At 40.4% G+C, this 25,929-nt stretch overlaps 1 protein-coding gene across 1 annotated transcript; it reads left to right on the top strand.

Annotated features, from left to right (window-relative positions):
• Nucleotides 1-62: 62 nt before the first annotated feature.
• Pank3 (pantothenate kinase 3) lies at nucleotides 63-24,636 on the top strand. Its single transcript, XM_020164387.2, has 7 exons — nucleotides 63-372; nucleotides 7,474-7,826; nucleotides 9,745-9,998; nucleotides 11,985-12,161; nucleotides 14,376-14,499; nucleotides 16,466-16,591; nucleotides 18,250-24,636. Exons 1-7 carry the CDS (start codon nucleotides 345-347, stop codon nucleotides 18,298-18,300), a joined length of 1,113 nt encoding a protein of 370 aa, XP_020019976.1. The 5' UTR covers nucleotides 63-344; the 3' UTR covers nucleotides 18,301-24,636.
• Nucleotides 24,637-25,929: the final 1,293 nt, after the last annotated feature.

The raw sequence follows: 25,929 nt of genomic DNA, 5'->3' as shown, positions 1-25,929 counted from the left end.
CGCGCGGCCTGGGCGGGCTAATTCTCAGTACGGCGGCGGCGGCGGCGGCGGCGGCTCGGGGGACCGGGGCCTTTTGTTCGGAGCGGCTGTGGGGGGCCCCGGAGCGGCGAAGCCGGCGGCCTTCCCCAGCTCGCTCGGTCCCGGCCTCCCCTCGAGGGGGTGGGGGCCACCCCCTGGGCCGGGCGTCGCCTCGGGCGCCGCCGCCCCGCCCTAGGCCCGCCCCGCCCGGGTTGAGGGGAGGAACTGGCCGGGCCTCGCCGCGCGGCCCAGCCACCTCTGGAGTCGCCGCCACTCCTTCTCTAGCTCGGCGCTCCAGGCTGCCGCTCGCCCCTCAGGCCGACGCCATGAAGATCAAGGATGCCAAGAAACCCTGTAAGAGGGGGGTCGGGGCGGCCGGGGTGGGAGGGCGTCGGGCCGCGTCTGCCAGCGCGGGGCGGGTGGCCTGCTTTCCCGCCGCGAGGGGGGCGGAGGCGCCGCCGAGCTCCGGGTTCGAGGTTGCGGTCCGCCCTCCCCGTGGTGCTCGCTCGGCCGCCCCTGCCCCGTCCCCCCGCCGCCGCCTCCGGGTCTGGGAGGTGCACGGGGGCGGGTTGGTCCCGGTTTCGCGTCCAGGCGCCTCTTGGTGCCCGGAGTCGGGTTGGACGGAGGTGGTCACGCTGAGAACGAGGGGCCTTTGCCGCCCGCTTTCACTGATTTCCGCGCCTCTGCTCGTGCCCGTGAAACCCCGTGGGGCCCTGGAAGTTGTCACTCTGGCTGTATTTAGAGCTTTTAAAGGCACGTGCGTGTCGCCTGCCGTCGGGTGCGTTTGCCCGGGCTCGACTTGCGTTAGAATATCGGCTGGCTGACGGTCTTAGAAAACAGAAGGTTTAAAACACACATATTCCCGCCGCCCCGAGCGAGCCATATTAGAACGGCGAATCTCCCCTGGAGCTCTGTCTCTGACTCCATATGCATGCGCTTGAATTCCTACCATACTGTTAAAAAAAAAAACACAAAAAAACGCTTTCATTACTTCCTTTTAGTGTCGGCCTCTTAAAAGCCCTTTATTCCTGCAGTTGGCTGATTGGATCTAATCGCTCAGCCGTTGTGATTGTGGTCTCCCAGAACAAGTGGGGCTGGGGATTCCCGCTCGTGTCTTGGAGCGGTGCGATCCTCCCGCCTGCTCTGAGAAGTCTCCAGCTGTGAAAAGGGACCTGACACCTTCCCTGCCCGTCCTCACAGAAGCGACCCGCCAAGTTCCTCTGAAAACTAATGGGAGAGCAATTGGCCTTAACTTTACAGATGAGGAAACTGAGCTTACTGTGGTTCGGAATAACTTTCCCAAGGCTCTTCCAACCACCTATTGCTACTGAAGTTGAGAACTCGAAGTCCCTGGCTCAAAGTCCATTGTTCTTTTCCTCTGGATCTACAGGGCACTTGAGAAACACGAAGCTTTCTTTTATTTATTTATTTATTTATTTATTTATTTATGTATGTATGTATGTATGTATGTATGTATGTTGCTGGGGTTTGAACTCAGGACCTTCACCTTGAGCCACTCCACCAGCCCTAGTTTTGTGAAGGGTTTTTCTAGATAGGGTCTCGGGGAACTTTTTGCCCGGCTGTCTTCGAGCCCGCGATCCTCCTCTGCCTCTTAAGTAGCTAGGATTACAGGTGTGAGGCACCGGCGCCCAGCCACAGGAAGCTTTCTTATCTGGTAGTTTCATCTGCTAACAAAAATTTTTTAATATCTTGTGAGAGCTGAAGAATTCTGTGCTAGTTGTTCAAGGGTTCTAAAATAGCGGGTGGAGGCTTAAATAACAATGTAGAAGCACTTCTGATTTATTTTACACCTGCTGGTTTAAGCTGCTGCCTGGGAAACAGATGTAGCCGCGTAGAACATTTGGAGCTCTTCCCTCCAGGCACTGTTTGCTCTGCTGGTCTTGGTGAAGAGCTTTTCTTTTTGTTATAATAGTGATTTCAGTGCTTAGATTTGAGCAAGCTAATAATCAAGTACGAATACAGTGTGCTTCAGTGTTTCAGAAAAATTATAATGATTACCAATAAAAGTTTATAAAATAAGTGCTGGAGGCGTGGCTTAAGCACTAGAGGGCCTTCCTAGCAGATGGGAAGCCCTGAGTTTAAACCCCCTACTGCCTAAAAAGAAAAGAAAAAAGGTTTATTAAATAAATTTTAGGTTGAAAAATAAAAGAATACCTTTTTTAAAAACAAGTTTATTACATTGTGGTACATGGTGAAATCATTAATCTTAAAATAGAGTCATTCTGAAAAACTGGTCAGTTAATGTGATTTAGAACTCTAAAATAAAATTCCCACTTTCTTATTGGTAAAAAGTGCCTACTAAATTCTTTATAGTAGAAAATGAAGAGCATCTTGTTTTGTAGGTATGGGAAAGAAGATATTCTGACTCTGAGCTGTCCTGAGAAGTGTTACATTAAACCACTCAGGTTAGCTAAAGGCATAATTATTTTTTGTGTTTAAAATAATTGGAATAATTGAAGAGGTTGTGTTTTTTGAATAATTATAATGTTTATTGACAGTGTGTGTGAGAAGCGATTTTTCTTTATATGCACTGTGCCCTTACAGCCTTAGGAGAGGAAGCTGCATGTCTTCTTGCTGGTTAAGTAACTGATGTTGGCCTCACCCAAGTGTTAGAAAGTATTACTTTTAAGATACATCGCTAGTACAGTGACAAATTCTCAAGTAAGTGCCTGTATTAACTAGAGAAGTTTTGAAGGAATTGATTTCACCACCTAAGCTTAGTTTAGCTAAACTTAGCTTTCAAATGCTAAGATTAGCATTTGAAATAATGTGTTAATTCAACCCAGAGGAAGGAGAACATGGTCGGTTCTGTTCCCTTCCACCTTGACAGACAAGAGTTGTTGAGATGAAGGTTTTTTTGGCCTGTGTTTTTCTTACTTGTATGACATGTGACGGAATTAGCAAAGTGACAGTAAAAGGTAATAAATGCATTTAAATGTGATGTAATGTAGATTTTGACTCAGTGGTTTGCTGACCCAAGGAGTAAGGTACTTGAAGCTGCTGTTGAGCACAGATGATTATAAAGCTCTCACGTACTCTGCTTCTACATCACTTGATTGGCCTGTTTGTTGGAGGTAATAATTCCCAATGTGACTCCCCTTCGAAACAGGTAATTTGCTAAAGAGAACAAAATCTACCCAAAGCTGTCCCAAGGGATCTTAACGCCGACAGTGTGAGATGGGTATTTTTTGCAAACACACAGTTTTTAGTTGGAATGATTGTTGAAGAATGAAATATCTTTTATATAGGAATTCAGAGCATATCTGGAATTTACCAGTGTAGATACCCATTTTAGAATTTTGCTCCTTAAAATATCCTATAATGCTTTGAACATTTTTAGCATATGGTTTCTCTTTATGTCTAAGGAACGTTTAAAACCTTGTTTGGTATAGAATTCCTTTGGACTGTTTAAAACCTTGTTTGGTATAGAATTCCTTTGGACTGGATCTGTATGGGACCAGTGGCAGTTAAATAAGTCTTTTGAGCTTCTCCCCAACCTGTTAACTTGCAAAAGATGTCAAACTTAACACATCTTGTTAGAAGTTAAGTCTGCCCTTGAGGCTAGGTAGCTTAAAAATGTAATTGGATGTGTCTGTTTCACTGTTCTCATATTCAATCTGCCTTGTAAGGAAGGTAATAACCTTGGGAGCTCTGTGCCTGTATTTGTGTTACATATGAGGACCTCATGGCAACTCTCCTAAGATTAGTTGAGACATAGAGTAAGGGCTGTTAGTTTCCTAAAGGCTAAGTGAGTAGATCATAAGGGATTTTAGGATCCTCAGTCTGAGAAGGTACTGTGTGTTTTTGCCATCATCACTGTGCTTGCTTATATTGACGGGATGTGTTCTGGTTTGGTTTTTCAAATGTGCATTTTGGCCCTTTTTTTTTTTCCCCCCTTCCCCACTTTGGCAGTACAGGTTTAATTCTAGAAAGGAAGAACAATCATTTAGTTGCACAGAGCAGGGAGGTTGCTTATGCACTGGTCCAAACTGTTCTGTTCATAGCTGAGAGCAACAAAACTGTAAATGAGCTTTCTTAGGAAAACTGGTATTTCGCTTAGGTCATGGAACTCTGTTAGGTGATCTATGATTCTATTTAATACCCTTATATTTACCTCATATTTTCATGACAAATAAGTAACTTTTGAGGTTCCTGCCCCTTGCTCATTTTTGTGAGTGACAAAAATAACAATTGTAAGTACTTTTTTAATATACTGGAAACTATAGGTCAGTGACTAAACCCTCCCAAGTGGTAGGAGGGGGTCATAATTGAGATTTTGTGTCTGTGTGTTCTTGTTGCTTCCTTCGTGTTGTTTGAATGGTAATTATTTCTCTGGCAGAAGGAAGCAAATTCCAGAACTCTGCTGAGCTGAAGGACCTCTGCAAAAGTGGCTGTAAGCAACTCTTTTTAAACTGGAGCTGCTGGCAGGGCTCAGTTCTCATTCAGCCCCACCTTGATTTTAAGGAGAAAGTCTGCTGGAGGTCTGTTCAAGCTGCAGAGCTCCTGTCTCCCAAGCACAAAACACTGAGTTCAAACCATAGTACTGCTTTAAAAAAAAAAAAAAGTCACCATAAGCACAAATGATACAGTTAATATCTGTAATAATATTTAGGAATGCTCTTTTTATTTTTTGTGTAGCTTTCTTTTTTAATTAGGGCAAGTTTGGTCTTTTCATGCAGACTGCAGCCTGAGAAGCTTTTTAAAGAAGCTGCATATTTTTGCATTTTATCATCTTAATGAAATTATACCTAAACTCATTTTCTTTCTCTGCAAGAATCAGTAAACATTAACACACACCTTCATGTACTTCAGACTTTAAAACACAGGATTTCGGTCAGTGAAGCAGAGAAGAGACCACCACCTTCCTGGGAGCCTTTGTACTGCCTGCTGCAGAGGGATTGGAATCACTTATGTACCTTTGTCTCGAACACTTCAGCACGCGTGTGTACAGGTTACAGAGTGGGCAGAGGAAGTGTTTTGAAACTGGCTGTTGATAGACCTTTAGAGTCAGAGGAGACCTTGGTGCTTACTCACGTGGGAAAAGTAGACCATCTCTCAACCCCCAGTTATCAGTAAATGTGAACTAGTTCCTAGGCATCAAGTTTCCTTTGAAACCTAATTCATGGATTTGAATAACAATTGAAAGCCAGGTGTTAATTGAGGGGTTTGCCTTTAAAATGGAAGCATTTGCATATTTACAAACCTGTGAAACAGAGGAGTCTCTCTGGAAATAAAATGTTTGAACTTGAACCTGCTGAAGCTTTGTGGTTTACACCATCAATAACATTTTCTGATTAGTGTGTATATTCTGACACCTGTGTCTGACAAGAGGTACAGAAAGAAAATATGCAAAGAGATGAGGGTGGAGCTCAAGGCCCTGGCTTCATCCTCAGTACCACCCAAAAGAGGAAAAAAATCTGCAAATACTCGAATTTAGTGTATTTTGAATTTGAAAAATACTGGGTTTAAGTTTAATAAATCTCACCATAGAGAAATTTTTCTATCCCAAATGTACTTTATCTGGCAAAAGTGATTTCCATTCTCCTGTGAAATCTATAACCAAATGTCAATAGAATTCATTTTAGTTAGGTAATATCAGAAGGATTTGTTTGTTTTATAGTTAATGCTCATGGAAAAGTGCCCTAATTACATATGTTTTCAACAGATGGAAACAATTCAAAAAAGAATCTCCTGCTGTTTTAAAGTGTATTTGTTCAAGAAAACACTCTTAGTATAAATTTCCCATAGCTGCTTGCCACTGCTGATTATTTGAGCACAGAATGTGGGGAAGGGGTAGGAAAATAAGCAAACTTTGTAGATTTTATGAATATACAGGAAGCAGAACTTGGTGACACTTTTTTTACCTAGGGGTGTGTTACTGTGTGGTTCTGTGAAAGGCCTGCCATTCAAGATGGCCTTTTCACAAAATTGAGAAAAGTCAGCTTCTGTTTCTTATTTACACTATAGCCTCTTTGTAGGTGACTTAAAATCATAGTGTTTATTTGGGATCTTGCTGCCCATGCTTATTTAAAAAACAAAAATGTCTTTAACGTACCTCTGCCTGTGCAGTTTGGATTGAAATGCAGAAAGACATGAGCTCTTTCTCCAGAAGATGATGATAATTAATTCTTCCTCACGTTCAAAGTCACATCATGATTTTAGTAAATGTGTAATTTCTAGAATATTTCTAGAAATATTTTTTAATCAACAGAATTTTCCTTGACAATTTTTATACAAAAACTCTCTTTTGTTAAATATTTTGTAATCTGTGTATTTTAAAGATTAAATTATTTTGAGCCTCTTATTATAGTAATTAAGATCCCAGTATACAAGTAGACTTTCAGGATAGAGTCCTGTCTCTGTCACTTACTAACAGTTTGACCTTTAGCAGGTTTGTAATTTGCCTCCTTTGCTTGTCTGTGAAGTGATGTACGCATACATTATTTTTTAAATAATCACTAGATGATTTCAACCTATTAGGTTTAGGGTACCTCAAGTTTGCTTTACAGACACATTGTAAGTTCTGTCTGTCCTGCCCCACCACTGTGGAAGCTGTCTTAGCTAGATTGTCACTCTTGCTGAGAATATTATCTATAGATTGAAGTCTAAGCTCCTTTGCCTAGGTTGCAAGGCCCTAGTTCCCTAACTGTATTGACTTATGCCTCTTTGCCTTTGGATGAACTGTTTGTGTTTTTATTTTTCCTCACATTCAAACACATGCATAGAATTTAGCATTCCTTCTGTTGGCCTGTCTCAGGTTTGTGTGCATACATTGACACTCCCCTGCTAAATTGAGCTGTCCTTGTAGGAGAAATTTTATCTTACCCATTTTGATGCAGGGAAGATACTCAGTAATCATTCTCTGGAGGAAATTGAGGAAAGTAATCCCTAGGGAGGCTGACGGATTCTCCAGAGTCAGAGCCAAGTTAGAGCACCAAGTCCTAAGCCAGGGTGCTTATTCCTGAGAAGGCACACCTCCACCTCATTAACCAGATGGACCAAAGAAACTCAAGATGCTTAAGGAACAGAGAAAAATATTTCTTTTTAAGGAGGTACTTTTCCCATGGGCTACTTGACGTGATCATAGGCCAATTGCACCATATTAAAATCTTTAAGAAAACAGATGTTCAAGCTCTAGGTGGTGACCTATACATGCTGGTTCACATTCTTCTATTGCTTGGGACACTTGATAAGTGCTTGAAGAGTCCCATCAGATCAGAAATTAAAAGGCGCTGGGCCATCACAGTCTCCTGTGTGTTTTTAGAGAATACACAGATAAGACTGAAGGGGAAGATGAGCTCCACATAGACGATATGTCTCACCTAATACATATTATTGACTGTGTGATTCAGGATCAATGAAGTTTGTGGCTCATAAGCTACTTGTTTCTGAATTTGTGTGTCTAAAGTCAGTGTATGTTTTTTAAATTCACAGCTTTCCCATGGTTTGGCATGGACATTGGGGGAACACTAGTAAAACTCTCCTATTTTGAACCTATCGACATCACAGCAGAAGAGGAACAAGAAGAGGTTGAGAGCTTAAAGAGTATTCGGAAGTACTTGACATCTAATGTGGCATATGGATCCACCGGCATTCGGGATGTGCACCTTGAGCTGAAGGACTTGACGCTCTTTGGCCGAAGAGGGAACTTGCACTTTATCAGATTTCCAACCCAGGACCTGCCTACCTTCATCCAAATGGGAAGAGACAAAAACTTCTCAACATTACAAACGGTGCTATGTGCTACAGGAGGCGGTGCTTACAAGTTTGAAAAAGATTTTCGTACTGTAGGTATCTGTTACTTGAAAATCAGAAATTGATGCTTATTGTGTTCAGTTTTTAAAAATAAGGCTGTGTTTCCAGCTAGAATATTCCTTAGGTTAGCCCCCTTGTTGAGGCAGAGGAAATGTATACTCGTGACTGACTTTGATTTGGGACATTTTAAACACCTTTATGGGATGACTGACTGAATTGCCCATGACATTTGGTTATACCTGCTAGTTTATGACTGTGCTGCAAAATTGCAGTGGAAAGGGGACATCGCAAATGGCAGTGAACAGTCAGGTGTGAACGGGTCTTGACTTCCTCTCCGTTTGGTTATACCTGCTAGTTTATGACTGTGCTGCAAAACTGCAGTGGAAAGGGGACATCGCAAATGGCAGTGAACAGTCAGGTGTGAACGGATCTTGACTTCCTCTCACTTTAGTGCTCTACATTTGTTGGGCCTTTGAGCATCATTGTCTCTTCCTGGGCCACTGTTTTCCCAAACCCCAGTTTTGGCTAGTAGATAGGTTCCTGGCTTGGGGTGATTGGGATACAGCAAGACTACTATTGGGAATTGATGTATGTGCTGTTAGGACTTTGCAAAACTGCAGGTCTTTTCCTCAAGAACAAAACTCAGAGTTGGTATTTGGGGCACCTGAAATTTGTTTTCATTTAATTTTTTCTTTTGACGAATAATGCTGATTTGTATTCGGTTGAGTAATTTGAACATAAATGTCATGAATTTGAGATCATTTTCTTTGGCCGTGTGATATTTACTTATTTATTTATGGTACTGAGGATTGAACCGAGGGCCTCACTTGATCTCTTTTCTTTTTGTTGATCCTTGTCCGGGATCTCAAACTTGGGATTCTCCTGCCTCTGCATCTCCAGTAGCTGAGTTATAAGTGTGCAGCACCTGCCTGGTGTGGACACAGGATATTAGTGTTTGCCAGCTTTCTTGCTGAAAATAGTGTCCTTGAAGCCAGTTTTCTCTTGGCCATTGAAGATGCTGAAATCCAAATGTGGAGTTCTGGTGTTTAAAACTGTAATTATTTTCTAATGGTATTCTATAAATTTGTTTTGTTATAGATTAGGCAGGTACTTGACATTTAGTATGTGTCAGGTATTGTACTGGACATTGAAGGGACCTAGGAGTACAACTCAGTATTCAGCTCGAGTGCGAGTGCAGGTATTTACATATCAATAGATCATACCAGAGGACATAATAAGTTACTTAAATGCTTACACATGCGTACATATAGATTGATCACAAATATCAAAGCTATATACATGTTAGATTGGAGAATCAAGTTCCATGAGTGGTGTTGCTGTTGGTAACATGACTTTCCAAGATGCCGAAAAGCAAACAGCTGATGCCTATAATCCCAGCTGCTTGGGGGAATCATGGTTCAAGACCAGCCCAAACAGTAGAAGCACAGTATCCCTTGTTTATATGGTGAGTTGTGAGCAAAGGCAGTATATATACTAACATCTTACAAGGGACACTTGGCGTTTGTCCACATAGGCAGGTAGGTAGGTAAACTACTTTGTGCCTATGTAGAACCAAATAATTACAAACTTTCCTATAGCCAAAGGTCAAAGACAACACAGCAATGGGGTGATTCTTTTTGCAGAACTGTCCCATCCACTGCAGATGTCTGATGTCCAAGTTCATGCCCCTAAATGTCAATTTGGTTCCTGCCTGTCATCCCCATCCCATCATCCCATCATGGCCATCTGTCCCCCTCCTCATGCTGTGCTGCAACCCTCATTGAGAACCAGTAGACTGGATGAAATCCCTGAGATGTTTTCACACTAAACAAAACAAAGACAAATGAAAATGTGAGGGTCATAAAAGATGCTGAAATCACACAGTTGAGGGAAGTATTTTGAATATTGTCCTTTTTTTGACTCAGAAATTTGTTTTTAATTTTTTTACAGATTGGAAACCTCCACCTACACAAACTGGATGAACTTGACTGCCTTGTAAAGGGCTTGCTGTACATAGATTCTGTCAGTTTCAATGGGCAAGCAGAGTGCTATTATTTTGCTAATGCCTCAGAACCTGAGCGGTGCCAAAAGATGCCTTTTAACCTGGATGATCCCTACCCTCTGCTAGTAGTGAACATCGGCTCAGGAGTCAGTGTTCTAGCAGTCCATTCCAAAGACAACTACAAACGAGTGACTGGGACAAGGTAATAGCCTTTTTGGTTTTATTGCACCATTCACAATGTCTTGTACACAAAGTTATGAGATTGTGTATGCGCATGGGTGTATCCCAGCTCTGGGAATCAAACCCAGGCCCTCACAAATGCCAGTCAAGTGCTCTACCACTGAGCTGTACCCTGCTGTGAAACCCACATACTGGTGCTAGTTTCACCAGGAAAATAACGTGTATTTGTGCAACAGCAAAAAATGTAGACAAGGTAAAATGCGGTGGGTAATGTCTTCTTTATAAGATGTCTACGTGAAGACTCAAACTCAAATCCTGGATGCTTATTTTACTGGTCAGCATCAAAATTTCCATAATTGTGAGTGAATTTTCATCTAGGATTATTCCACTAATGTTCTTTTCCAGAGTTTAGCAGGAGAGAATTTGCCAGAAACAATGTTATGTTGATTTCAGAACTGCAGTGTACATTCGTGTTCTATTCTTTTATTCTTCAAAGTGTTTTTCTTCTTGCACTGTTTTTCACTTTTTTTATAGACGAATGGAAGCCTAAAGCTTGCCATTTGCTAGACATACTTGCTTTTAAACTATAACATTGGATAACTTTGTAGTTAATTCTTACAGGGTGAATTTAACATGGGCTCCTTAAGGGATAACAGTAGTATTCTCAAGTATACCAGAAGATTTTCTCTCACATCTGAGACACTGAGTGTGAAAAGACTCAATTTTTCCTTGTAATTCTCCTACGTGTTTCATCAGCTTTTTATTTTTACTTATTTGTGTGTGGGTGGGTGTGGGTGGGTGTGGGTGTGTGAGATACTGGGGCTTGATCTCAGGGCCTTCACCTTCAGCCACAACACCAGCCCTATTTTTCTGAAGGGTTTTTCAAGATAGGGTCTCACGAACTATTTGCCCAGGCTGGCTTCAAACTGTGATCCTTCTGATCTCTGCCTCCTGAGTAGCTAGGATTATAAGCGTGAACCACTGGTGCCTGGCTTTATTACTGTTTTTGGCAGCATGGGGGTTTGAACTCAGGGTCTCACACTTGTTAGACAGGCACTCTTACCACTCCACCAGCCCTCTTTTATAAGGGGTTTTTTCAAGATAGGGTCTCTATTTGCACGGCGCTAGCTTTCAACCAAATTCTTCTGATCTCTGTCTCCTGAGGAGCTAGGATTACAGGTGTGAGCCACTGGCACCTGGCTTCGTCAACTTTTAAGGAGAGGCAAAGGCTCTGTATGATTAAAAAAGAAAGATTTTAAGATCCTTTGAATCAGTTAGTGACAAAATGATACTTACATGAGTCCACCTCCACTCTATACCAAAGAATTATATACAGGTATTTCCTATTTTGATTAACTTTAAATTGCAGAAATTTAGATGAGGCTAGGGATCCAAGATGTTGAAGTTAGGAGATTGGAGAGGCATACTTTAATTTGTGAGCGTAATACAAGCAACTCCCTGTCACTGTGACATTTGTGTCACGTCATATTACATAAGCCTTTCTTTCACAGAATCATTTCTTAGAGGATAACTGTTGAAATTACACATTCCTTCTTTTCATTCATGTCGAATGAAATTTAGCATTCCCCCACCTCTGCACTTTTTTTTTTTAACAGCAGGGTCTCACTGTGTAGCACATGCTAACCTGGAACTCATCATGGTCCTCCTGCCTCAGCCTTGCCATATGCTGGGATTACAGACATGCACCACTCCACCTGGTCTGTTAGCGTTCCTTTTTAATGCACACACCACAATGTATTTTAAGCAGGTACAGAATAAAAGGTACTAGGTGCCAAGTGTTTTCCCTGCCTTGTTTTGTTCTTTGATGTTGCAGGTTTGGTTTTACTGAGCAGTTTTTCTTGCCTTCTTTCATTATGTGGATATTTTACTGTTAGTAGTAAGTTCTTTCTGGGTGGTTACTCGGTATATGAATGCTGTACCCTTTTACTTTGGATAAAGAATAATAGCGTGTGAATGCAACTCAGCAAGTTTTCTTTCTTTTCCTTAGCCTCGGAGGGGGGACCTTTCTGGGCTTGTGCAGTTTACTGACTGGCTGCGAAAGTTTTGAAGAGGCTCTGGAAATGGCATCCAAAGGCGACAGCACCCAAGCTGACAAGTTGGTCCGAGACATTTATGGAGGGGATTATGAAAGATTTGGCCTGCCAGGTTGGGCAGTGGCATCCAGGCAAGTTAAGGTTTATGTTCTTACTCGAGAGCAAGGGAGTTGTCCTGCTCAGTTCCAAGTGCTGAATGAACACAGAAGTAGTTTAAAAACAAATGTACATTAAGTGCAGTCTGAGTGCACCCTATATGGAACTACTTTTATTCATTCTGAAATGTCCTTCCAGTATTGTCGTATGCAAATACAAATGCACATGCTGACTGTCCTCTTCTATACAAAAGGTTATACTTATGGCATACTTTATACTTTATGCCGCTACACCGCATACTAAATGTCCTCAAAGCTCACTATATTGTAGCTGTATTCTTATGTCGAGCTCTGCAGGCTTACCTATCAGACATTCCCAGAAGCAGGATGGCCAAGGTGTTAAGTTTGTCCTCCAGAGGACCGGTACTGTTCTACCTTATGGAAGGAGGTGAAAGAGCCCGTTTCCCTGCAGTCTCACCACTTCTGTGCTGTCAGCTGAGGTTTTGCTAATCTGAGGGAGAAGTGGCATCTTAGTGTAATTATAATTTGCATTTCTCTTTCCAATATGAGTTTGAGAACCTTGCATATGTTATTCTCTGTGAGTGATTGTTCATGTTCTGTTTTTCTGTTGGATTGTTTGTTACACAGTTGAATTTATCAGTCTTTTCTTTTATGGCTTCTGGATATTGATTCATAGTAAGTAAGTCTTCTGCATTCCAAGTATGTAAAGGAATAAACCCTTGTATGCTGGTACTGTGCTAGTAATTTTTATATTTCAATCTTTAATTTAATTTAATACTTGATTATAATTTATATTGCAGTTTTGTGAGGTGCAGGTGAAGTTTTAGTGTTTCAGAAGGCCCTAACCCCTACTAGTCCTTCTTCATCCCATTGATTTGAGATGAATTTTTTACGACACTGACCTCTTTTCATTGCCCTGTTGGTGCCTCAGCACCACTCGGACTTAACTGAAACATAAAAGTGGGCTTTAGTATGTAGAAAGTCTGGTGTCCTGTTGAGAATTTAATTTTTCAGATGACCTTTATACTCATTTTCTTTACTGTAAATGAAAAGGCTTTTTTTGTAATTTCATTAGGTTTATGTATTAGCTTTGGAAGAATGACATCTTTATGATGTTATGTCTTACAGTTGGATAATTTAGCTCATCTGTTTGTTTTACTGTAACTCTTAGATTCTTTTGCTCTACTGTGTCATCTTCATTGTGCTGTCCACCTGTTACTTACCCACTCCCAAGTGCCTGCAGTGCTGGGCTTTGCTCTCCTTAGCCTGTGTCCTGCTTCGCCCTCACTCCACCCTCCACTCTGACCATTCACTGTCACTTGTGATTTCATAAGTGTTTTTGGTCCTTTTTTTTCTGTGTGCCGCTAACCCTTGGTTGCCTCTGTGTGGAATTTTCCTTATCTCTTTCTGGTTAGTTTTGTCTGTTCTTTTTTTTCCCTCTGGAAGCCTTCCTATGTAGCTTCTCTCCTTTTCCTCTTACCACAGCAACATAGGATCTTTTTCCCTTTGTGTTCCCAAGGTAGCCCATGGTTCGATTTTGTATGTTTTTCCTGTTACAGTCAGTGTTTCTGCCACTCCTCTGTCTAGGCCAGCCTTGTCCACAAAATAGCCTCTAACCACACGTATATCAAACACATGGGTATGACTAGAGTGTACCATGAAGTGTCTGTATTAAATATGTTGGCTTAAGTAAAATACATAATTTCTTCGGTTTTTTTACTATTTAAACATGGCTAATAGATACATGAAGTTGCGTGTGGCTCCTGTCTTTTCTAGTGGACAGTGCTGCACTAGAGTCCTGCACTGCTTGAGGACCTCCTTCATGTCCCTTGTACCATGCTTGTCTGCTGTGTCACAAATGTTTGTTGTGATTGAAGGAAAAGGGATTTGGCATTAAAGCTAGAATCATCCTTGAAAACATTTTGATTTTTTAAAAAAGTAAGTCAAAATGTACTTCCCTATTTTTCTTGGCTTCCTAATGGCCTGTTAATATCCTTATTTTGTATTAGGTTTGAAATGGAGGTGTTTTAGCTTCCTTGTAACCATCAAGTGTGCTTTTTTTGAGACTTAGTTTTAACCTTAATTCTTTAAAAGGTACTACTTTTCCTTATCTAGATGTTTGGTTTTTTTTGTGTCCCTGTGTGTTTTGTTCTTTTGATACTGACTTTGTAGAAGACACTGCTTGCTACCAGTGCATTTGACTTTGGTTTGCACTTCATTTCTCTGCAGCTTTGGGAATATGATTTACAAGGAGAAGCGAGAGGCTGTTAGTAAAGAAGATCTGGCACGAGCCACCTTAGTCACCATCACCAATAACATTGGCTCTGTGGCACGGATGTGTGCTGTTAATGAGGTAAAAATACTTGAGTTCTGTGAAGATTGTACATTGGAGCCTCTGTCCATCTGATGAGGCGTCTTTGCTTTCTTTAAGGAGGGAGGCCTCTAGGGTTGGAATCTATTCCATCAAATCCCAAAACATACTCAGTATGTATGTTATGTGCTCGATTGTCTTGTTGATTGTAAACACAATAGCAGATAATTCAGATTGAAATGGGCCATGTTTATTTACCCAGAAGCCTCTCAGAAATGCACAGCCTAAATCTCCTGAGACTGAAAAGAGAAACTGTAACCGTAAGACCTTCTGAGGTAACCTCACTGAGTATGGAAGCTTTCTCGCTGCCCTCGGCTTCTCTACAGTGCTGCCTTGTTGCATATGGATCAAGCAGCATTGTACAGGGCTATGAAGGCACTGGGAGCTGGTCTTCATGCCATGGAGAATCATGTGCTACTAGGTTAGTTGACCACTTAGTTGAAACGTTCTTATTTGAAACATAATATATGTATATACCTCCATGTAGTAGAAATAATTGCCTATTTGGTTTTGTAAATGTCAGCTACTTAAAATGAATTAGGAGCTTGGCTTCTTGAAGGAACCCTTCATTTGTTCATTTACTCATTACAGATTTCATTGACTAAACTTCGGGCGTGATAGATTAGTGAAGAAAGCAGAGGTCCCTGACTTTGGAGCCTACATTATTCTAGTGATGTAGTCAGTAAATCATTTAAAATGTATTAAATGATAAATGCTGCTTTTTAAAAAGGAACTCAAACAGGGTAAAGAGAATTGGGAGTAAGTCCACGTGAAACTGAACTGTGCATGCAGAAGATCCTTATTTGCGTTAATTATACACTAAAGTATTTGAGGCTGATGAGGCATCTCGTGAACAACTTACTCTTACATGGTTTGTCAAAATTTTTCAGATAAGGTTTATAAACAGCTCAAAAAAAGGAACGAAAACATGGCCCTTGGGCAAAGATTTGAATTTGCCAAGGGAACTGCATGCAGGTTCTTGGTGGAGAGAAGCTTCAGCAGAAAGGACTGTGTTTTCTTCCTCGTTGACACCCAGTATCTGATCTCTTACACTTTTAATTACAGTATATTGAATTGATTGATAAGATTGGGGGGCTGGCAGTGATCTGCAGTCTTTGTTCTATCCCCATAGGTCTAAATTTTCACCAGCCAGTTGACTTAACAGGAAAAAAGGCCATCGTTTATACTATCCAAACTCATGCAAAGATTTATACCCAAAAGTCAGTTTATTACCATGAGAGAGAGTAGGAGTAAGTTTTCTGGACATTCAAATACCAGTGACCTCAGCTAAGATTCCCTAATCATAGCAACACTAAAAACTAAACTAATTTAGAAACTAAATTAGTGAGTGTGGCATCTTAGCAGAGAGAGAATGTGCTGACAGGATGGGGACACAGTGAGGCTGGTGCACATACCAGTTCTCCAGTCATTGTTACTCTCCAGCTCGTGGAGACCAGCTTGAACATGCTTCACAGCATTCACAGTTCATTGTATCTTAAGTCATGTGCTAGGGTCTTTACAGAACTTTTGTAAAGTAGAATTTGTTTTTTAGACAATTTTAGGTTTACAGTAAAACTGAATAGAAAGTAGAGTTCTCACGTATACCTCATGTGTACCATGCTCATGCATTGTTAAATCCCCCAACGGAGTGGGACGTTTGATGTTAGTCTTTGACCTGCCTAAACATCAGCACTAACATCACGGTTTCCATGAGAGCTCACTCTTGGTGTTGCTCAGTCTGTGAGTTCTGACAGATTTATAATGACCTGTCCAGCTCTGATTTGTGAACACTCAGAACCATAGAGCTCTGTGTCTGGAATGCAGTAGGCACTAATGAAAGGTAGTTCTTGATAGTTTTAAACAGACATTTTGTAAGACATTTGTACTATAAAAACTGCAAAATAATTTTTACAAGTCACTTCCTTTGATCTTTTCTTTTTTCTTATAGAAAATAAACAGAGTTGTCTTTGTTGGAAACTTCTTACGTGTCAATACTCTCTCAATGAAACTTTTGGCATATGCACTGGATTATTGGTCGAAAGGTCAATTGAAAGCACTGTTTCTAGAACATGAGGTATGACAAATCTTTTGAGTTATCTAATAGCAGGGGTTTTGATGGTACTGGGTTAATAAGATGTTTTTAAACACAAATTTTATATATTGCTTTTTACCTTGTATTTATAAATGTAAAACTACAAATTACTTTTTTGATTTTCTTTCTTTTTGGGGGCGGGGGGGGGGGAAGGATAAGGTATCATCATGTAGTCCAAGCTGCCCTTGAACTCCATCCCCCTGCCTCATTTGCTGGGGTTGGAGGTGTGTGCCACCATTGCTGCAGGTTCTTTGCTTCAGTAGAATATTGATTCCTTCACTTTGGTTTCAGTTGGGGGAAAGCAGTTGCTGTAATCTGATAGGCACCCCATTAAGATAAGATTGACGTGGTTCTTCTAGCCAAAAAGTGAGCATTTTAAGGTCTCTGATCTTCTCGGATAGGAGGGCTGCTAATCGACTTGGTGGCTGTTTTGTTAAATTGTTTTTTTCTTTGTCCTGAACCCATTAAAAAATGATTAATATGATCAATTACAAAAATTTCAGACACTGACCTCTTTTCATTGCCCTGTTGGTGCCTCAGCACCACACTCAGACTTATCGAAGCATAAAAGTGGGCTTTTAACAATGAAAATTCTCTTTAATCCTCTCACCACAACTCCACCCCTCCAGAACTAAAGTAACCACTGTTAGCATTTGAAATTTATTCTTTTGTTGGGGGGTGGGACTGGGGTTTGAACTCAGGGCTTCACACTTGTAAAGCAGACTCTCTACCACTTGAGCTATACCTCCAGTCCATGTTGCTCTGGTTAGTTTGGAGATCTGTTTGCCAGGCTGGTCTTGAAATGCCGTTCTCCTGATCTCAGCCTCCCAAGTGGCTAGGATTACAGGTGTGAGCTACTGGTGCCCAGCTTGAAATTTATTCTTTTTAAAATTTTGTTGTTGTTTATTACGACAAGTTAAATTCTAATCTGAACCATTATTAGTCCTCATAATGCCTTGGGTTAAAAAAAATTTAACCCAAATCTTTTTTTTTTTTTTTTTTTTTTAAATATTTTTGGTGGTACTGGGGTTTGAACTCTGCCACTTGAGCCACTCCAGCCCTTTTTTTTGTGTTGGGTATTTTTAAGATTTGAATTTGCAAATTATTTGCCTGGGAATAGGGTCTTGACCAGGCTGGCTTTGAAACATTATCCGCCTGATCTCTGCCTCCCAAATAGCTAGGATTACAGGTGTGAGTCACCGGCACCCAGTTCCAAATCATTTTTTTATAATCAAAGCCAAATGGATGTATTACTACAGATTCAGTGTTCGTTCTGCTTCATAAGCTTCCAGGTCTCTGGTCACAGCTTTCACTGCAGATCAGAATAATGTGACCTTGTACAGTTCCATATGGCAATGCAGCGAGAGCCACCAGAAGTTAGTTTACTGAGTAAAGAGAAGAGGGCGCAGAATGGCTTTGATAGGCGTGGAAGCTTTAATCTCTAGAAGCCACGTCTTAATGGTGCTTATTACAAGTGTGTGTATCTATTGAGCCTACGGTACTAACAATATGGAGAATTTCCAAATAAACATTACTGAACAACAAAAAGGTGATGCACAGATAGATATTCTTAATAAGTGGTTGACATTGTGTGCCAGTTAAAGCTGAACCACACTGACAGTTGTTTGAAAATCACACAGGGGTACTTTGGAGCAGTTGGTGCGCTTCTTGGACTGCCAAATTTCAGCTAATGCACTGGAGATCTCTGTTGGGAAATGTCACCCAAGAGGAACTGGAGCCAGAAGCATCATCAGTGCATTGTCTGTCACTGGGAACCAAAGGATAAAAGAGTAACACTATTGCTGTTGATCTTAAATGTTAGGATGGTAAGCTCGAGAGTTCTGTAATGTGAAGGATTTCTCGCTGATATATTTTCCCTTATGTATATAGCCAGTGTTCAATCTTCAAATGCAATACAGCCTCTGATATTGAGCTTCCTCTCAAAAAAATTTTCTATTTATTTTATGTAGCCAACATTGTAGTACTGTACACAACGCAAATCTTAAAAGTCTCAGAGACATTTTGATTCAGAAGAGCAGTTGATTCTGAGTGTCCCTTACAAGTCTTGTTTTATGTGTGTCTTGGTTACTAGTGAACAGAAAGAAACATACCCTGTGTCAGAACTTATTGTGATCAAAGATCGTTTTCTGTGATTTTAGAAATGCTTCAGCAGTAGTTATGTACTAATTATGGCAGTTTTGTATCATATCCTCCTCAACAAGCATGTTTATGCACTCCTCCCCTGCAAGTACAACATATTTCCGTGCTCTTCCTGGAAGTAGCACTCTTCTCAAATGCCATGGTGATCTACTTGAAGCACTGTTGTTAGTCGTGACTGAATGTCAGCAGTGTCCTGGAAACGCACAGGTGGTGACATGGCACCTTCTCTCACTTCTTGGAGTCTCTAATGAGGCCCATGGACTATTCGAGTGGAGCGTAGCCGGCCGTTTAGTTCTGTGTTCTGTGCTCTTCACCACATTTATCTCAGGCTACAGCACACACGTTTTTTCCTTGTTACCCCAACCGTGAAAAGTTAAGGATTTCCGTTCTGAACAGCAGCAGAATCACATTTGTTGTGAATGGCTGATTGGAACTTTGTGGGAATCTGAGGCAGTATTGCAGAATTATAAAAGGATCAGTGTTTCAGACATTCTGGTAATAAATGCATTACAGTTCCAAAATATGTAATTCCTTTTGCCTTGGAATTCTTGTTTTGAATTCAATTTTATAATGTTACAGAAATTTTCAGAATTTGATGTTGATGGTAACATTTGAGGTCCTCAGTTCCAGGAAGTTGTTTAAGTGTGAGGGAGATTCACCTCTACATATTACCAGTAAGTCTCGATGTACTTCCAAAGTTTGCAAATTGTCTACATTTCAAAACAAGTGTTACCTGTGGCTTTTGTTTGCTTTTCTGATGCTGGGGCCCGAACTTGGGGCCTTGTCCTTGCTATGCCTCAGCCCATTTTGCTTTATTTTTTTGGTTGGGGTCTCTCCTTTTTGCCTAGGACTGGCCTTAGACTGGGATCCTTCTGCCTATCCCATTCACACAGCCAAGATGACAGGAATGCTCCACTATGCCCAGCTTGTTCTTTGAGATGGACTCACGCTAACTTTTTTTGCCCAAGTAGCTGGGATTATAGATGTGAACCACCATACACAGCCACTGTTACTCAGTAGAAAGCAGTTCTCAATAGATTGTCAAGACTTGATAAAGACATTTCTCTGTCTAGTTCACGAATTTTGTGCCCAAGTGTTTAAAATTCAATTTTCTTTATCTAAAATAAAGATAAGAACATGTGAGTAAGAGTGTCAGGTAGCATATGAAGGCAATGTGTAATTTAGACAGATTGCTGGATTCAGGTCACTTGGCACCATTTTAAAAACCTAAAGCAACTTCATTCTTGCTTAGTGTTCCATGGCTGGCAACTGTAGCTGAAATGCCCTTGGTTCCATCTATATAGAAACTAAAAGTTTTATCCCTGTGGTAAAAGCCTTACATTAGCAGCTGTAGGTATGGGCTAGTCTGAGAAAGAAATGAATGGTCAAATATTTAAGCTAATTTCATCACTATACTTTGGTTAATATGGACCCATGATTCATAAATTTTACCCTTTGAAACTGAAGTTACCTGCAAAAACACATGTAAAGTGGACAGCTGTCTCACCACTGTTGCTCTTAGCTTTTGCCATGTGTAATCTAGAATTGATCAGTAAGAACACAGTTAATGAAGGCCGCTGCAATTGTAAGTTTTTAAAATTTTGATCTCAAGAAATTCCCTATAAGAATGCTCTAGTAAATTGGTTGGTCCCAACATCAGTCGGTCAGTCAGTTCCCAAAGTGTCTTTAATGCCTGTGTTCCTGACAGTGTCCTCTGGTAGGAAGACAGCGTAACCACATGTACTTTTACGGTTTCTAGTGATCACATTGGAAAGTAACACGGAATAGGTGAGAATCATTGTAGTTACAAGTATCCAGTGTGCCATTTCAATATCTAATCAATACAAAAACAAACTTTTAGGAGAAATTTTACTTTTTTTTCCTTTTATTCCTTAGTCAAAACCAGTGTATATTTTACACTTCTAGCCCCACAGTTCAAATGCTCAGTGACTGCTCTTATCAGTGCACTTTTAAACTACCTCTTAATCGAGCACTGTGCTGCACCCATGAATACTTCTAAATGTGGGCTTCTTTATGAATGTTTGAAAAGAAAAAAATACGAACCTTATTTTTTAAAAAATAAAGAGGGATGAGAAATAGGTTATTTGGGCTGGTTTATTTACACAGTCAGGCTACTTCTGACCATTTCACAAATGCCTTATATTGGCATGCAGTCCCCTCTGTTGCAGGGTCTGTGACTTACAGTGACACTGGTAAAGTTGCCCAGGACACATGTCCTGAAGTTTCCCAGCAGTCTCCAGCATGGGTATCTCCTTCACTGAAGCAAGGTTGTTGATTCAAGGGACTTCGTTTCTAAAGCTAACTGAGCTTTGCACAGCCAGCTTCAGAGGACTGAAAAGAAACTTTTTAATTCATTGACTTTTATACACACAAGAATCTTCTTTGTAGTTTTTGGATTTAATTGTCATTCTTAAAAGTTCCAATAGCTTTTTCAAGTTGCTAAGAGCCCTCTGTCCACTTGCCTCGGGGCTTGGTAAAGAACAGCAAGTCTAGAACTTGTCACTTCCTCACAGAAACCGCCTTTTAACTGGAGGCTTCAAACTACATACAGTTCAGTTCTCTGCCTGGACCTCTCCAAAGACAGAGTGACAGTAGACCTACCTGTGAGGTAGGGCATTTCCTTGCTCAGCTGCCCAAAGTAGGTGGACTCTTAGTTTGGGTAAAGTCAGTGCCATTGCCAGTAATACACAAAACAGTCATTGAAAGCCCATTAAGAAGTCCTCAAATAATTTGCAAATAGTAGACTCTTCAAAAATTCCTGAGTTATTTTTGCCTTGACATGTGGTGTTATTGCTGCATTTTAAGTACCCGGTCCTGTGAGCAGAATGGGGGTAGTTCAGTGTAAAACTCCTTTTCTCCAGTGGTGTGCTTACCTTCAAAGAGGAGGCCACTGTGGCTCACCTTGATTTTTCAAGTCACATTCTTGGGTAGAAAGCTTAGCTAGGCCACAGTTTAAATGTCCTTTATAACCACTCTGCCTGTTCTAAGCATCATTTGTTCATGCTTGGGTTAGTGCTATCGCTTTTTTTTTTTTTTTTTTTTTTTTTACTTCTGTTGAGCACTTTATACTTTTTAGTGTATTGCATTTGAGAATGTATTATATATAGAAGTTCTCCTAAGCCATGTAAAAAGGGTGATGAAAATGTGTGTGCATCATTTTGCATTTAACTTACTGTTTTATGGTCTTTTTGTAATAATGCTCTTTGATCTTACTGACGGCAGGTGCCATAAGATGTCAGTAATGTGTTACGCCCAACTCATTTTCTGTTCATTCTCCTGTGTTTTGTTCTGACACTGAGGGGATTCAGCAAAGTTTGTTTCTGTCACCAGATACCCCTAAAAACTAATGTGCTTTATCTGTATTACTGCCTGTTGGGTAAGAGAGTAATTGTCATATATTTTCTTTTGAGTCTAGTAATAATCAGTAAAGATCCAAAAGAGTGAATATTTTTCCTTTCTTTAAATATTTTATTACCCATTCAAAATAACCATGGGGTGAAAAGTGAGTCACCCAGCTTTCCTGCCAGGTGTTTTAAGTCATTTCTACTTCCAAAGAGTTCAGCTTTTTTCTTAAAGCAGTCCTGTGGTTTGCACTTCTCTTGGGTATTTCACTTCAGTAGGTATGAAGTTAGAGTTAGGTATTGATGATTGCTCTTACTTCATTGAATATTGTTTTCTTTATTTGTGAAGTGGGAGAATTGAATTGTTACAAGAGTTGACTCAGTTATTGTCAGGAACCTGAGAAAGATAGTTGCTTCATGGCAGTTTCTGGGGTAAATAAAACAATATTTTCAGATAGTTATGTCATCTTTTACAGTTAAGTTTTAGTTCTTATACAATATTTTTGTAATTACATAATTTTTATTGATACATGTTAATAGGTACTAGATTTGGATTCTTACCAACCAATAGAATAGGTATTATTCTTTCACAATATGTACTGCCTATAATAGCCAAGTAGACACACCTTAAAGTATGTAAAGGGTTTTATATATATTAAAGTGTATATATGTTAATCTGTAAAGGTATCTGGAATTTTTACTGATAATTTCAAAATTATGTGGGCATTATTATAACTTGCATTATATGAAATGAAAATATTCCCCTTAGCCCCCACCAGTGGCTCATGCCTGTAATCCTAACTACATGAGAAACTGAGATCAGGAGGATCATGGTTCAAGGCCAGCCTGGGCAAACAGTTCTCGAGACCCCATCTCCAAAATAATCAGAGCAAAATGGACTGGGAGTGTGGCTCAGTCGGTAGAGTGCCTGCTTTGTAAGCATGAAATCCTGAGTGCAAACTCCTGTCCCACCAAAGAAAAGAAAATATCCCACTAAATTCATAGATGTTGGAATATTGGATATACTTGAGATTTTTTTAGTGGCCCATCTCTTTGAAGTGTTTTGTTTTTAGTATTTCTGATTACTGAAAGTGGGAAAAGGTCACATGAATAAACATGAACCCCTTCTGGAGTTATGTATCACTTTTGTCCAAGACACACTTCACAGCGATACTATAAAAGAAAAGTTTAGTTACCTACAAGTAAGCTAAAGTGGATTAAGGTTACATGTACATCACATATGTTGAAGACCTGAAAGTCTTTTTCCTTAGGATGGTCTGAGAATAATCAGATAGACATGTATCTGACATTCCCAACTTACTATTTACAATACAGGTAGTGAGCTGATACTGGAATTTCAGATTACTACAGTTTTGAATGATACATTTAGGGATAATTTTCTTAAGGAAAAAATTTACAGTCTAGCTCCTTTTGTAGGCATAGGTTGTCTTTCTTTTGCGTTTTCCATCTTTTTGCTGCTGCCAACACTAGTTTTTCTTTAAAAGCCAGTGAGGCTATATTTTTCAGCACAGTGAATGAGGCTAGAAAAGATTTTGAACCGTGTAAATATACAACTCCACTCTAGGATGTTGTTACTTGTTCTGTTCCTAAACTTCTTTCATATGCTGCAGTGCTTAAGGCTCCAGTAGCTTTTAAAGACAGCATTCTTATCTTCACATAACTTGTAAATTATATGCAAATACTGTAAAATAATTTGAGGTAGTTTGGCACCACGTGTATGAATTTCATCTGCAAAAATGCCAGCTTGGTAGTTACTGCAGGTACTGAGCCATTTTGAAATGTGCCACTTGTTCCTGAGTGGCCCCTGTCAGTTTATAGAATGTAGCAAGAAAAGGTCATTTTATTAGACCTAACACCAACAGCCTAGTCTCCTTATCCCAAGTATAATTAATGACGTTAGGATATGTGTGATGTAAAGGTGGCTTTATTATTTTAACACACTGCATTTACTTTGCATTTGAACTAGTGAAACTCTGACATTTTAGATGCAGTTGAATGGCATTTGTCTTAAATCTCCCTGGTTACTGACCAAATCAGTAGATGTTTTTATGTCCCGTTGTTGGGGGCTTGGTTTTATTGCACATGCCGTCTCAATTTAAGTTGCCTTATTCTGTCTGTTGCGTGTTCCTGTCATCTCTAAGCTTTGTCATGTCTGAATTCTTCTAACGTTGAATCTGTGGTGTAAAACATATGATATGCTATAAATTTATGCATAATAAACTGAGTTACAGCCTACTATAACCCGTAAAGTGGTCTTGTAAGTTGTCTGACTTATTTTTCCACTTACGTGAGTTGAAACACACTGTGTGGTCTGTTCTGTGAACCTCCCTTTACTCCCCCTTTCCAAAGAAATTCTCAAGGGGTTTATGCACCAAACGTGGATTTTTTTCACTGACTGTAAAGTCCACATGAACAAGGACTTTGTATCTCAGTACCTGATACTGAACACGTGGTCAATAAATTATTACTGGTTTAACAAATTAATTGTAATGTGTCCTATCTAGTCAGTCTATAAATGTAGATGTATGTTCTGTTTTCCTCAATTTCCTCTTGAAAGCCCCTCAGAAATCTATGATTACTGCAAAGATTTTCCTTGTCTTGAAGTGCTGTCCTGCACTAGAAGTGAGTACAGAGACACAGAGCACTTGTGGTGCTTCCGTGTCGTTTTTCATAGTCAGTGTCTGTTAAATCTGAAAGAAAAAAATCTTTGAGGTTTTCAAGTTAGCGATTGTCTCAACTCCAGGCATACAGGAACATAACCACCACGTGACACGTGATAGCAATCCTTTCTGTTTAAAATCCAGCTAGCAGGAACTAGCAGGAAAAAATGTGACATGGGGACTAAGAGTGGGGTGTAGAAACACTGCCTCTGAGGGTGGCTCAGTCCTCCACATGTAGTGCCAGCAGTTGGAGAGAAGCTACAGAGGAGCCCAGAGTCAAGGCTGCACGCCTGAGTGTAAGCACTTCACTCAGAGTAAATGCTGCACCCTGCAGTCAGTGCTGCGACAGTTATTATCATTCCTCAGTTGAGAGGATTGAGTGAACTGTTAATGTTTCTGCATCTAAAAATTGACCACTGTCATGCTAAAAGCGTTACAGATTCCCTTTTTAGATAACTCTTGTGCTGGCTTGGCGGTTTGTTTTGTTTTTAAGCTTTATCCCTGAGACTTCACATCCTTTCCATAAATACACGAGAAGATACTTTTTTTAATGTCACTTTTCCAGAGGTTAACAACACACCCTAGAAATACAGTGAACTGTGTTCAGTAAGTAAGCTCACATCCCCACCTCAGGGCAGTCAGCGTAGCCTTTGTAGTTTCTGGAAGCAGGAACACAGATTCCTCAAAACCAGGAAGACTGTTCTTTGGGAGTGAACATTTTTCTGGGTCTGAATTCAGGTTCTCAGTTGCTAGACTCTTGCTCTACCATTTGAGCCACACCTCAGCCCCATTTTGCTTATTTTTGGCAAGAATTGAGACCCCTGGGGGGGAGGGGAGCTTATCACATAAGACGACTCCACTGGAAGATTTCAGGCATCCACATAGGGAAGGTAAGTGGTATGTGCCATAGGCCTTCCCAGACCTCATGCTGACAGTCTGAATAAAAAGTATTTGATAGCTCCTGATCTCGAGACGTCTGTCTGATTCTTCAAAGAATGATTTCTGTGAATTTCTAACTATTCATTGATTTTCTCTTAGTTTTGGTTTTGAACCTAATAACCAAGTTTCTTGAGGCATTTATATAGTGCTTGTATTTACATGTAGCCACCACTCCAAG

The sequence above is a fragment of the Castor canadensis genome, chromosome 16, assembly GCF_047511655.1.
Source record: "Castor canadensis chromosome 16, mCasCan1.hap1v2, whole genome shotgun sequence".
NCBI classification, from domain to species: Eukaryota; Metazoa; Chordata; class Mammalia; order Rodentia; family Castoridae; genus Castor; species Castor canadensis.
Note: the sequence above shows the minus strand (reverse complement) of the source record. Positions and strands in the feature narration are given on the sequence as shown.

What these genes read in the sequence shown, in the direction of transcription:
- Pank3 (XM_020164387.2), top strand. Translation starts at nt 345, where the DNA reads ATGAAGATCAAGGATGCCAAGAAACCCT. An exon ending in TTGAAAAAGATTTTCGTACT is followed by an intron (nt 7,827 to 9,744) that starts GTAGGTATCTGT and finishes ATTTTTTTACAG; the next exon opens with ATTGGAAACCTCCACCTACA. An exon ending in GGTTGGGCAGTGGCATCCAG is followed by an intron (nt 12,162 to 14,375) that starts GCAAGTTAAGGT and finishes ATTTCTCTGCAG; the next exon opens with CTTTGGGAATATGATTTACA.